Genomic DNA, 13,141 nt, shown 5'->3' with positions numbered 1-13,141 from the left:
GGGCGAGGGAGAGCTATGTATGCATCTCTGTGTGTGGAGTAAAGGTGGTCTAGAGTTTTTTTTCCTCTGGTTGCACATGTGACATGCTGGTAGAAACGAGGTAAAACGGATTTAAGTTTGCCTGTATTAAAGTCCCCGACCACTAGGAGCGCCGATTCTGGATTAGTATTTTCTTGTTTGCTTATGGTCTTATACAGCTCGTTGAGTGCGGTTTTAGTGCCAGCATCGGTTTGTGGTGGTAAATAAACGGCTATGAAAATATAGATGAAATCTCTCTTGGTAGATAGTGTGGTCTACAGCTTATCATGAGGTACTTTACCTCAGGCGAGCAAAATACCTCAGAACTTCCTTAATTTAGACATAGCGCAAATTGCCAAATAGACCCTCTATTGCCAAATAGACCCACACCCCCACCCCTCGTCTTACCAGATGTAGCTGTTCTGTCCTGCCGATGCATGGAAAACCCAGCCAACTGTATATTATACGTGTTGTCAATCAGCCACAACTCGATGAAACATCAGATCTAAAAAAAAAAATTGTGTCCTGTTGGTAGGATAGTCTCGAACGGATATCATCCAGTTTATTCTCCAGTGATTGCAAGTTGGCCAATAGAACGGATGATAAAGGGGGGGTTAACCACTCGCCAATGAATTCTCGCAAGGCATCATGGTCTCCACCCCCTGTATTTACGTATTTTCTTCATGCAACTGACAGGGATTTGGGCCTGGTCTTAGAAAAGCAGTATATCCTTCGTGTCGGACTAATAAAAAAAAAAATCTTTGTCCAGTGTGAGGTGAGTAATTGCTCTTCTGATATCCAGAAGCTCTTTTCGGTAGCTAGCTACATAGCCGTCTTTGTATCAAAGATAATTGTGTAGTCTAGAGCGATTTTCTAGGTTAGCTAGCCAGCTATTGTCGTTCTTTTAACGCAACGTAACGTAATCAACACTGCTAGCTAGCCAGCTAGCCCCCGAATAGCAGCACTGTAGAAACTATTACACTCAACGGAACGACTTGATTAGTGTAGTGTGAATAACGCAGCCACTGCCAGCTAGCCTACAAAGTCAACAACGCAGCCACTGCCAGCTAGCCTACTTCAGCAGTACTGTATCATTTTAATCATTTTAGTCAATACGATTCTTGCTACGTAAGCTTAACTTTCTGAACATTCGAGACGTGTAGTCCACTTGTCATTCCAATCTCCTTTGCATTAGCGTAGCCTCTTCTGTAGCCTGTCAACTATGTGTCTGTCTATCCCTGTTCTCTCCTCTCTGCACAGACCATACAAACGCTTCACACCGCGTGGCCGCGGCCACCCTAATCTGGTGGTCCCAGCGCGCACGACCCACGTGGAGTTCCAGGTCTCCGGTAGCCTCTGGAACTGCCGATCTGCGGCCAACAACGCAGAGTTCATCTCAGCCTATGCCTCCCTCCAGTCCCCCGACTTCTTGGCACTGACGGAAACATGGATCACCACAGATAACACTGCTACTCCTACTGCTCTCTCTTCGTCCGCTCACGTGTTCTCGCACACCCCGAGAGCTTCTGGTCAGCGGGGTGGTGGCACCGGGATCCTCATCTCTCCCAAGTGGTCATTCTCTCTTTCTCCCCTTACCCATCTGTCTATCGCCTCCTTTGAATTCCATGCTGTCACAGTTACCAGCCCTTTCAAGCTTAACATCCTTATCATTTATCGCTCTCCAGGTTCCCTCGGAGAGTTCATCAATGAGCTTGATGCCTTGATAAGCTCCTTTCCTGAGGACGGCTCACCTCTCACAGTTCTGGGCGACTTTAACCTCCCCACGTCTACCTTTGACTCATTCCTCTCTGCCTCCTTCTTTCCACTCCTCTCCTCTTTTGACCTCACCCTCTCACCTTCCCCCCCTACTCACAAGGCAGGCAATACGCTCGACCTCATCTTTACTAGATGCTGCTCTTCCACTAACCTCATTGCAACTCCCCTCCAAGTCTCCGACCACTACCTTGTATCCTTTTCCCTCTCGCTCTCATCCAACACTTCCCACACTGCCCCTACTCGGATGGTATCGCGCCGTCCCAACCTTCGCTCTCTCTCCCCCGCTACTCTCTCCTCTTCCATCCTATCATCTCTTCCCTCTGCTCAAACCTTCTCCAACCTATCTCCTGATTCTGCCTCCTCAACCCTCCTCTCCTCCCTTTCTGCATCCTTTGACTCTCTATGTCCCCTATCCTCCAGGCCGGCTCGGTCCTCCCCTCCCGCTCCGTGGCTCGACGACTCATTGCGAGCTCACAGAACAGGGCTCCGGGCAGCCGAGCGGAAATGGAGGAAAACTCGCCTCCCTGCGGACCTGGCATCCTTTCACTCCCTCCTCTCTACATTTTCCTCTTCTGTCTCTGCTGCTAAAGCCACTTTCTACCACTCTAAATTCCAAGCATCTGCCTCTAACCCTAGGAAGCTCTTTGCCACCTTCTCCTCCCTCCTGAATCCTCCTCCCCCCCCTCCTCCCTCTCTGCAGATGACTTCGTCAACCATTTTGAAAAGAAGGTCGACGACATCCGATCCTCGTTTGCTAAGTCAAACGACACCGCTGGTTCTGCTCACACTGCCCTACCCTGTGCTCTGACCTCTTTCTCCCCTCTCTCTCCAGATGAAATCTCGCGTCTTGTGACGGCCGGCCGCCCAACAACCTGCCCGCTTGACCCTATCCCCTCCTCTCTTCTCCAGACCATTTCCGGAGACCTTCTCCCTTACCTCACCTCGCTCATCAACTCATCCCTGACCGCTGGCTACGTCCCTTCCGTCTTCAAGAGAGCGAGAGTTGCACCCCTTCTGAAAAAACCTACACTCGATCCCTCCGATGTCAACAACTACAGACCAGTATCCCTTCTTTCTTTTCTCTCCAAAACTCTTGAACGTGCCGTCCTTGGCCAGCTCTCCTGCTATCTCTCTCAGAATGACCTTCTCGATCCAAATCAGTCAGGTTTCAAGACTAGTCATTCAACTGAGACTGCTCTTCTCTGTATCACAGAGGCGCTCCGCACTGCTAAAGCTAACTCTCTCTCCCCTGCTCTCATCCTTCTAGACCTATCGGCTGCCTTCGATACTGTGAACCATCAGATCCTCCTCTCCACCCTCTCCGAGTTGGGCATCTCCGGCGCGGCCCACGCTTGGATTGCGTCCTACCTGACAGGTCGCTCCTACCAGGTGGCGTGGCGAGAATCTATCTCCTCACCACGTGCTCTCACCACTGGCGTCCCCCAGGGCTCTGTTCTAGGCCCTCTCCTATTCTCGCTATACACCAAGTCACTTGGCTCTGTCATAACCTCACATGGTCTCTCCTATCATTGCTATGCAGACGACACACAATTAATCTTCTCCTTTCCCCCTTCTGATGACCAGGTGGCGAATCGCATCTCTGCATGTCTGGCAGACATATCAGTGTGGATGACGGATCACCACCTCAAGCTGAACCTCGGCAAGACGGAGCTGCTCTTCCTCCCGGGGAAGGACTGCCCGTTCCATGATCTCACCATCACGGTTGACAACTCCATTGTGTCCTCCTCCCAGAGCGCTAAGAACCTTGGCGTGATCCTGGACAACACCCTGTCGTTCTCAACTAACATCAAGGCGGTGGCCCGTTCCTGTAGGTTCATGCTCTACAACATCCGCAGAGTACGACCCTGCCTCACACAGGAAGCGGCGCAGGTCCTAATCTAGGCACTTGTCATCTCCCGTCTGGATTACTGCAACTCACTGTTGGCTGGGCTCCCTGCCTGTGCCATTAAACCCCTACAACTCATCCAGAACGCCGCAGCCCGTCTGGTGTTCAACCTTCCCAAGTTCTCTCACGTCACCCCGCTCCTCCGCTCTCTCCACTGGCTTCCAGTTGAAGCTCGCATCCGCTACAAGACCATGGTGCTTGCCTACGGAGCTGTGAGGGGAACGGCACCTCAGTACCTCCAGGCTCTGATCAGGCCCTACACCCAAACAAGGGCAATGCGTTCATCCACCTCTGGCCTGCTCGCCTCCCTACCACTGAGGAAGTACAGTTCCCGCTCAGCCCAGTCAAAACTGTTCGCTGCTCTGGCCCCCCAATGGTGGAACAAACTCCCTCACGACGCCAGGACAGCGGAGTCAATCACCACCTTCCGGAGACACCTGAAACCCCACCTCTTTAAGGAATACCTAGGATAGGATAAAGTAATCCTTCTCACCCCCCCCCCCCCTTAAAAGATTTAGATGCACTATTGTAAAGTGGCTGTTCCACTGGATGTCATAAGGTGAATGCACCAATTTGTAAGTCGCTCTGGATAAGAGCGTCTGCTAAATGACTTAAATGTAAATGTAAATGTAAATCATAAGAGACGGTAGCAGCAACATTATGTACAAAATAAGTTACAAACAATGTGAAAAAAACACACAAAATAGCCCAGTTGTTAAGAGCCCGTAAAACGGCAGCCATCCCCTCCGGCGCCATTGTCCTAATGTTAGGTGTGATTATCTCAAGAGTCAATATTTTCCATTCGATTTTAATAGTTGATTCAATGGGAGCTAACAAACAGTATGGCTGAAGATGGACATGTACAATATACTGAAGCCTGATTCACAATACAGGGAGCCAAACCAAACCGAGCTGCACTGGGCTGGCCTGGTGAAGCATCCACCATAGTTGCTGGAACCATGCTCAAAAGAAAACATTCAAGCCATCACTACCCAGCTAGCACATTTGGTTCCTTGGAAGTTGTGGGAATGTACGTTTTTGGTTTCCCATTGGTTCTAGGAAAGAAGCCATGAGTTTCCTGACCGGTAAAACAGAACAGAAGTGAAAATTTCACCTGTTCTGGGAACATACGTTTTTAGGTTGCAGGGAGATTCTGAGAACCTTTAACTAAGGTTCCCTGACCGTTTTATAGTTTATAAAAGGTAAAAGAGGTTTTTGAATAACTTCCTTAAAACTTTCACTGAATGTTTCAATAAGAATTTAAAAAACACTGCTAGCTTAGTTTAACTGTTTTCAACTCCAAGCACAGATAGGACACATGGAAATTCATTATAGGCATTAATCACGCAAACACATGTATTTTTTAATTAGTGCGATTCAAACCTACGATCTTCTGTTCTCTATCCATGAAATTAGTCCACTGCCCCACCACAATGTTTTTTAACAAAGCGTTTTAGCTTATTAAAAAAGACCCCATTTCTAAGGAAACATTTACATTTTTATTTAACTAACAAATTCTTATTTACAATGACAGCCTAGGAACAGTACCTTGTCAGTTCAGGGATTGGATCTAGCAATCTTTTGGTTACTGGCCCAACGTTCACAAGCATTCATTAACAAGCATTCATTAACATCAAGTGAGGCCAATTAGTGTGCGTGGTCAACACACCGGAACACACTCAACAAGATAGAGGATCGAGAGTGTTTTGTTGACACTGAACACGGAATGTATCTCTTTTTAACATTGAAAGTTGCAAATGTTTTCTAGTGGTTTTTCTTAACGTTCTGAGAACATGACTTTAAATAGAACCACGAGGAAACCAGTAGGAAACATGCTGAACTACTGACTTTCCCACAGAATAACACTGTTTCTTAACGTTCTCTGATTCCCAATGTCAAACCAGTTGGAGTACGTTCCTAGAACATTAACACAAATGTTACCATGTTTGAACTTTTAGGAAACATTCTGTTAAAGAAATGAAATAACAAAGAAAATAATGTTATTTTGTCAAGTTCCTTAAATGTGTTGAGAATGTTCCAGAGCCAAGCAACTATTCTGCACCATTCCCCGAATGTTGTGGGAAGGTTGTATGTGTAACGGCTGACGCTCTCCTCATCCTCGGATGAGGTGAGGAGAGAAGGATCTTCAGACCAAAACGCAGCATTTGGGAAATAAGCCATCTTTATTATGAATACGATGGCAACACGAAACGAAACAAAACACTTTCGAAATAACAAAACAAGAAAACGACGTTGACGAAACCTGAACATAAACTTACATAACTAAACATAAACTTACGTACAGGAAACAGACGACATCGAAACGAAACGAAACAAACAAACGCTACAGTCCCGTGTGGTACGAACATACATACTGACACAGGAGACAATCACCCACAACGAACACTGTGACAACGCCTACCTAAATATGACTCTTAATTAGAGGAACGCCAAACACCTGCCTCTAATTAAGAGCCATACCAGGTAACCCAAAACCAACACAGAAACAGAAAACATAGAATGCCCACCCAACCTCACGTCCTGACCAACTAACACACATAACAACTAACATAAATAGGTCAGGAACGTGACATTACCCCCCCCACAAGGTGCGAACTCCGGACGCACCAGCACAAAGTCTAGGGGAGGGTCTGGGTGGGCATCTAACCACGGTGGTGGCTCAGGCTCCGGGCGCGGTTCCCACCCCACCATAATCCATCCTAGCTTCCTCCCTCCAAGAATGTCCACCCTCTTTTTTCCCCCACAAAATCCTCTTAATAACATACCTAATAAGGACAACACCGGGACAGAGAGATAAATCAAGACAGAGGGATAGATAAGAATATAGAGGTAGATCAAGATAGAGAGGGAGATCAGGATAGAGGGGCAACTCCGGACTGAAAGGCAGCTCCGGACAGAGAGACAGCTCTGGACTGATGGGCAGTTCTGGGTATCTAGCCTTTTCAGGCTGAAGGGCAGCTCATGGCTGACTGACGAATCTCGACGCTCATGGCTGGCTGACGGCTCTCGACGCTCATGGCAGGCTGACGGCTCTCGACGCTCATGGCAGGCTGACGGCTCTCGACGCTCATGGCAGGCTGACGGCTCTCGACGCTCATGGCAGGCTGACGGCTCTCGACGCTCATGGCAGGCTGACGGCTCTCGACGCTCATGGCAGGCTGACGGCTCTCGACGCTCATGGCAGGCTGACGGCTCTCGACGCTCATGGCAGGCTGACGGCTCTCGACGCTCATGGCAGGCTGACGACTCTCGACGCTCATGGCGCTCTGACGGCTCTGGCTGCTCATGGCGCTCTGACGGCTCTGGCTGCTCATGGCGCTCTGACGGCTCTGGCTGCTCATGGCGCTCTGACGGCTCTGGCTGCTCATGGCTCTCTGACGGCTCTGGCTGCTCATGGCTCTCTGACGGCTCTGGCTGCTCATGGCTCTCTGACGGCTCTGGCTGCTCATGGCTCGCTGGCGGCTCTGGCAGATCCTGTCTGGTTGGCGGCTCTGGCAGATCCTGTCTGGTTGGCGGCTCTGGCAGATCCTGTCTGGTTGGCGGCTCTGGCAGATCCTGTCTGGTTGGCGGCTCTGGCAGATCCTGTCTGGCTGACGGCTCTAGCGGCTCCTGTCTGGCTGACGGCTCTAGCGGCTCCTGTCTGTCTGACGGCTCTGGCTGCTCATGGCTCTCTGACGGCTCTGGCTGCTCATGGCTCTCTGACGGCTCTGGCTGCTCATGGCTCTCTGACGGCTCTGGCTGCTCATGGCTCGCTGGCGGCTCTGGCAGATCCTGTCTGGTTGGCGGCTCTGGCAGATCCTGTCTGGTTGGCGGCTCTGGCAGATCCTGTCTGGTTGGCGGCTCTGGCAGATCCTGTCTGGTTGGCGGCTCTGGCAGATCCTGTCTGGCTGACGGCTCTAGCGGCTCCTGTCTGGCTGACGGCTCTAGCGGCTCCTGTCTGGCTGACGGCTCTGTAGGCTCATGGCAGACGGGCGGCTTTGCAGGCTCATGGCAGACGGGCGGCTTTGCAGGCTCCTGGCAGACGGATGGCTCAGACGGCGCTGGGGAGACAGATGGCTCAGATGGCGCTGGGGAGACGGATGGCTCAGATGGCGCTGGGGAGACGGATGGCTCAGATGGCGCTGGGGAGACGGATGGCTCTGGCCGGATACGGTGCACTGTAGACCTGGTGCGTGGTGCCGGAACTGGAGGCACCGGGCTAAGGATAAGCACCTTCCTACTAGTGCGGGGAGCAGGGACAGGGCACACTGTATTCTCAAAGCCCACTCTATAACTGATGCGTGGTACCGGCACTGGTGACGCCGGGCTGAGGACAAGCACATCAGGATTAGTAGGGGGAGAAGATACAGTTTGTACAGGGCTCTGGAGACGCACTGGTAGCTTAGTGCGTGGGCCCGGAACTGGAGGCACCGGGCTAGATACACGCACTACAGGGAGAGTGCGTGGAGGAGGAACAGGGCTCAGGATACGCACTGGTAGCCTAGTGCGTAGTGTAGACACTGTAGGTACTAGGCTGGGGCGGGGAGGTGGTGCCGGAAATACCGGACCGTGGAGACGTACTGGCACTCTTGAGCATTGAGCCTGCCCAACCTTACCTGGTTGAATGCTCCCGGTTGCCCGACCAGTGCGGGGAGGTGGAATAACCCGCACCGGCCTATGTAGGCGAACCGGGGAAACCATGCGTAAGGCAGGTGCCATGTATGCCGGCCCGAGGAGACGCACTGGAGACCAGACGCGTTGAGCCGGCCTCATGACACCTGGCTCAATACCCAATCTAGCCCTCCCAGTGCGGGGAGGTGGAATAACCCGCACTGGGCTATGCACTCGTACAGGAGACACCGTGCGCTCTACTGCGTAACACGGCGCCTGCCCGTACTCCCGCTCTCCACGGTAAGCCTGGGAAGTGGGCGCAGGTCTCCTACCTGCCCTTGGCCCACTACCTCCTAGCCCCCCCCCAAGAAATTTTTGGGAATTACTTACGGGCTTTTTTGGCTTCCGTGCCAGACGTGTTCCCTCATAGCTCCGGTTCCTCTCTCCGGTAGCCTCTGCACTCCCCAGTGCCTCCAGCTGCTCCCATGGCTTTTCGGGCTTCCAGCCACGTCTCCTTGCTGCCTCCTCAAACCACCGCTCCTGGGCTTTAGCTGCCTCCCTCTCTTCCTGAGAACGGCGATTTTCTCCTGCCTTAGCCCAGGGACCTTCTCCATTCATTATCTGCTCCCATGTCCAGAAATCCTTGTTTTTCTCCTGTCCCTTACTCCGTTTATTTTTCCCTTGCCGCTTGGTCTTAGCGTGGTGGGTGATTCTGTAACGGCTGACGCTCTCCTCATCCTCGGATGAGGTGAGGAGAGAAGGATCTTCAGACCAAAACGCAGCATTTGGGAAATAAGCCATCTTTATTATGAATACGATGGCAACACGAAACGAAACAAAACACTTTCGAAATAACAAAACAAGAAAACGACGTTGACGAAACCTGAACATAAACTTACATAACTAAACATAAACTTACGTACAGGAAACAGACGACATCGAAACGAAACGAAACAAACAAACGCTACAGTCCCGTGTGGTACGAACATACATACTGACACAGGAGACAATCACCCACAACGAACACTGTGACAACGCCTACCTAAATATGACTCTTAATTAGAGGAACGCCAAACACCTGCCTCTAATTAAGAGCCATACCAGGTAACCCAAAACCAACACAGAAACAGAAAACATAGAATGCCCACCCAACCTCACGTCCTGACCAACTAACACACATAACAACTAACATAAATAGGTCAGGAACATGACAGTATGCTAAATAACCATTGGACAACCATGCTCTCACCAAGCTCTAAGAAAATTATGGTTCTCAAAGCTGCTGGGCCTGTTGCCACCTCAGGGGGTCAGTGTTGCCCTGCAGTCGGTCGGTGCACCAGGATGGGAGGATGCCATTAGACATGACTGATGGCCAACATTAGGGAGTTATAGACACAGAAGGGACTGTTGTGCAGTCAGGATTCCTGTTGTTTTACAATGATGCAAATCAGTTTGCTCTCAAATGGTAAATCTGTATCTAAGTTATGGCTTAGTACCGATGCAATTTCTGTTTATGTATTTATTTTTGTGGTCCTCAAATAGCCACAGAAGACAGAAATACTTTTTCTAATGGCCCTGAGACCATTTGAAAATTAACTGTGCAATAACAAGTCTATTCATTTGTTAATCAGTGTAAACCCTGAGCTTCATGCTCCTGCTGATATTTACCTGAGAGTTTGCATCAGCGGTGAGGTTGAAGACTGGCATGGTCCCAGTTATGACCAGACCCAGACCCTGAACACACAAACATCAACGTCTCAGTATATGGGACTTCAGAAGGTTGTGTTAGCATCTATATAATGTTTTTAAATGTTTTATTATACTTTTTTACCACTTTCATGATATCCAATTGGTAGTTACAGTCTTGTCTCATCGCTGCAACTCCCGAACGGACTCGGCAAAGGTCAGGAGCAGTGCGTCTTCCAAAACAAAACCCAACCAAGGCGTACTGTTTCTTGACACAATGCCCACTTAACCTGTTGAGGCTGGGGGCGCTGTTGTCACTATTTATGGTAATCGTGTAATTTTTGAAACGGCTTCCTACAAAATTCTTGATCGTACAATATGCATATTATTATTATTATTGGATAGAAAACAGTCTATAGTTTCTATAGGAGTTGAAATTTTGTCTCTAAGTGGAACAGAACCCATTCTACAGCAATTTCCCTGACATGGAGTCAGATTTCAGACATTTTGGCCACTGTTCTGGAGAAAGTTTTAAAGCCAATGTTATTCCTATGAGTATACGGACACTGCTTACGTCTTCCCCTGGATGCCTTTACGTGATGACGATTTGAATGGGGTCAAATGCGCGTTCACAGGCACTATAAATTAAAAAACCCTGTAGCTAGTCACTCTTTTGGAGCTGCGTCATGCGCCTGGAGGACACCGACCCGCACCTGTTCCAAGCATTAGTGTTGGGAGTAATCTTTCTCCGGTCATGTTAAGACTCGTTATAGGAGTTAAAAACATCATAAGGTAGTTAATTTAAAGCGTTTTATAGCAATTTATATCCGTTTAGTGCGATTTTGGGACATTTATTTCTGAAACGCTGTGAATCGCTGGGCACGCTTCCAGTTCATGCTGAACACAGTTGGCATTTCCACATGGCAAGAGGACAGCTTTCCACCAAAAGACGATTAGACCCAAGAAAGGATCCTTTGCCCAAGATACTGATGGAAGAACAGCTCAAGGTAGGACATTTTTATTATGATAAATCGTGTTTCTGTCGAAAAATGTTAGTGGCTTAGGACGCCATGTTTTTTGACGTAGCTTCGCTTGGCGCAAACTGTATTGAAAAGTAAGGATAATTTAAAAAATGTAATTCCGCGATTGTATTAAGAATTAAATTGTCTATCAATCGCTGTCCACCCTATATTTTTTAGTCACGTTTATGAGTATTTATGTATACGAGTAGATCACTGTCTAATATGGCGCACGGACATTTTCTCACCAGCTGGGCTACATTTCTCATTGTCTAACCATGATTTTGGTGGCTAAATATGCACATTTTCGAACAAACTGTATATGCATGTTGTAATGTGATGTTACAGGGGTGTCATCTGAAGAATTCTGAGAAGGTTAGTGAAAAAAATTATATATTTTGGCGATGTTTACGTTATCGCTCACTTTGGCTAGAATTAATGCTGGGGTAATGTTTGCACATGTGCTATGCTAATATAACGATTTATTGTATTTTCACTGTAAGACACTTAGAAAATCTGAAATATTGTCTGTATTCACAGGATCTGTGTCTTTCGATTAGTGTATGCTGTGTATTTTTACGAAATGTTTGATGATTAGTAAGTAGGTAAACACGTTGCTCTATGTAGTTATTCTAGTCCATTTGTGACGGTGGGTGCAATTGTAACCTATGCCATCTACCTGAAATATGCACATTTTTCTAACAAAACCTATCCCATACCATAAATATGTTATCAGACTGTCATCTGATGAGTTTTTTTCTTGGTTAGGGGCTATAAATATCTTAGTTTAGCCGAATTAGTGATAGCTACTGTTGTTGGTGGACAAAGAAAAGATGGTGGATTATGCTAATGTGTTTTTAGCTAATAGATTTACATCTTTACATATTGTGTCTTCCCTGTAAAACATTTTAAAAATCGGACATGTTGGCTGGATTCACAAGATCTGTGTCTTTCATTAGCTGTATTGGACTTTAATGTGTGAAAGTTAAATATTTAAAAAAAAATATTTTTTTTGAATTTCGCGGCTCTGCCTTTTCAGTGGGGGTGGGGGGGGAGTGCCGCTAGCGGCACCCTCATCCTAGACAGGTTAACCCAGAAGCCAGCCTCACCAATCAGAGGAAACACTGTACACCTGGTGACCGTGTCAACGTGCACTGCACCCGGCCCCCCACAGGAGTCGCTAGTGCGCAATGGGACAAGGACTTCCCTGCCGGCCAAACCCTCCCCAACACGGACGACACTGGGCCAATTGTGCGCCAGCCCCAAGGGTCTCCCGGTTGCGAACCCAGAATCTCTAGTGGCACAGCTAGCACAGAGAGGTGATGCAGTGCCTTAGACCACTGCGCCACTCAGGAGGCTCTATATAATGTTTTTTAATCTAAAACATAGCTATGTTATAGGTAGGACTCAAAGTAGAAGTGTGTAAGCAACTAATTCTAAAGCGTTTCGATTTTTGGCTAGTACCGGGTAAACTGCATTACAAGGGCCTTAGCATTAAAACAGAAATGAATGAAATCAAATGAAATCCAATTTTCTTTTATTTAATTAATTTCTGTTTTAATGCTAAGACCATTGTACTGCAGTTTGAGTGGCAGTCTGAGTGGCGCAGTGGTCTAAGGCACTGCATCGCAGTGCTAGCTGCCGAATACAGCAGGCGTAGAATGGAAAGGCTTACTTACAAGCCCTTAACCAACAATGCAGTTTTAAGAAAATAAAGTAAAACAATAAAATAACAATAAAAAAAGCTATATATAACAATAATAAATAATAAACAGTGATGCATATGCATAGATAATACAGTATATTACAGTAATGTACTGTAACGTGACACTTGTGTTGCTACTCATCAGTGGGATAGTTGTGGCTTACCAGAGCATCCTGGTAGACGTTGGTCCATTGGACCTGTTTGGCCTTGGGCCCAGCCAGCACCATGGGCCGACCCAGCACATCCAGGTACTCCTGAGACAGGGAGGAGAACACATACATCAGAGAAATGACAAACACACACACACACCATATATTGCTTTATAAACTGGGTGGTTAGAACCCTGAATTGATTGGTTGACAGCCGTAGTATATCAGACCGTATACCACAGGTATGACAAAACATGTATTTATACTGCTC

The 13,141-nt window shown here is 48.1% G+C and overlaps 1 protein-coding gene across 6 annotated transcripts in view; it reads right to left on the bottom strand.

Annotated features, from left to right (window-relative positions):
- The window catches only part of LOC129851184 (voltage-dependent calcium channel subunit alpha-2/delta-2-like), a 460,295-nt gene that overhangs the window by 34,965 nt on the left and 412,189 nt on the right, over positions 1–13,141 (bottom strand). For all 6 annotated transcript variants that reach the window (XM_055917548.1, XM_055917549.1, XM_055917550.1 and 3 more), the window contains 2 exons: positions 12,886–12,975; positions 9,980–10,045 (listed from right to left, as the gene is read on the bottom strand). In XM_055917548.1, coding sequence (XP_055773523.1) covers positions 9,980–10,045; positions 12,886–12,975 — 156 coding nt within the window. The remainder of the gene's footprint in view (positions 1–9,979; positions 10,046–12,885; positions 12,976–13,141) is intronic.

This window comes from Salvelinus fontinalis, chromosome 3 (assembly GCF_029448725.1).
Source record: "Salvelinus fontinalis isolate EN_2023a chromosome 3, ASM2944872v1, whole genome shotgun sequence".
NCBI lineage: Eukaryota > Metazoa > Chordata > Actinopteri > Salmoniformes > Salmonidae > Salvelinus > Salvelinus fontinalis.
This window is presented reverse-complemented; position numbering and strand designations above follow the sequence as displayed.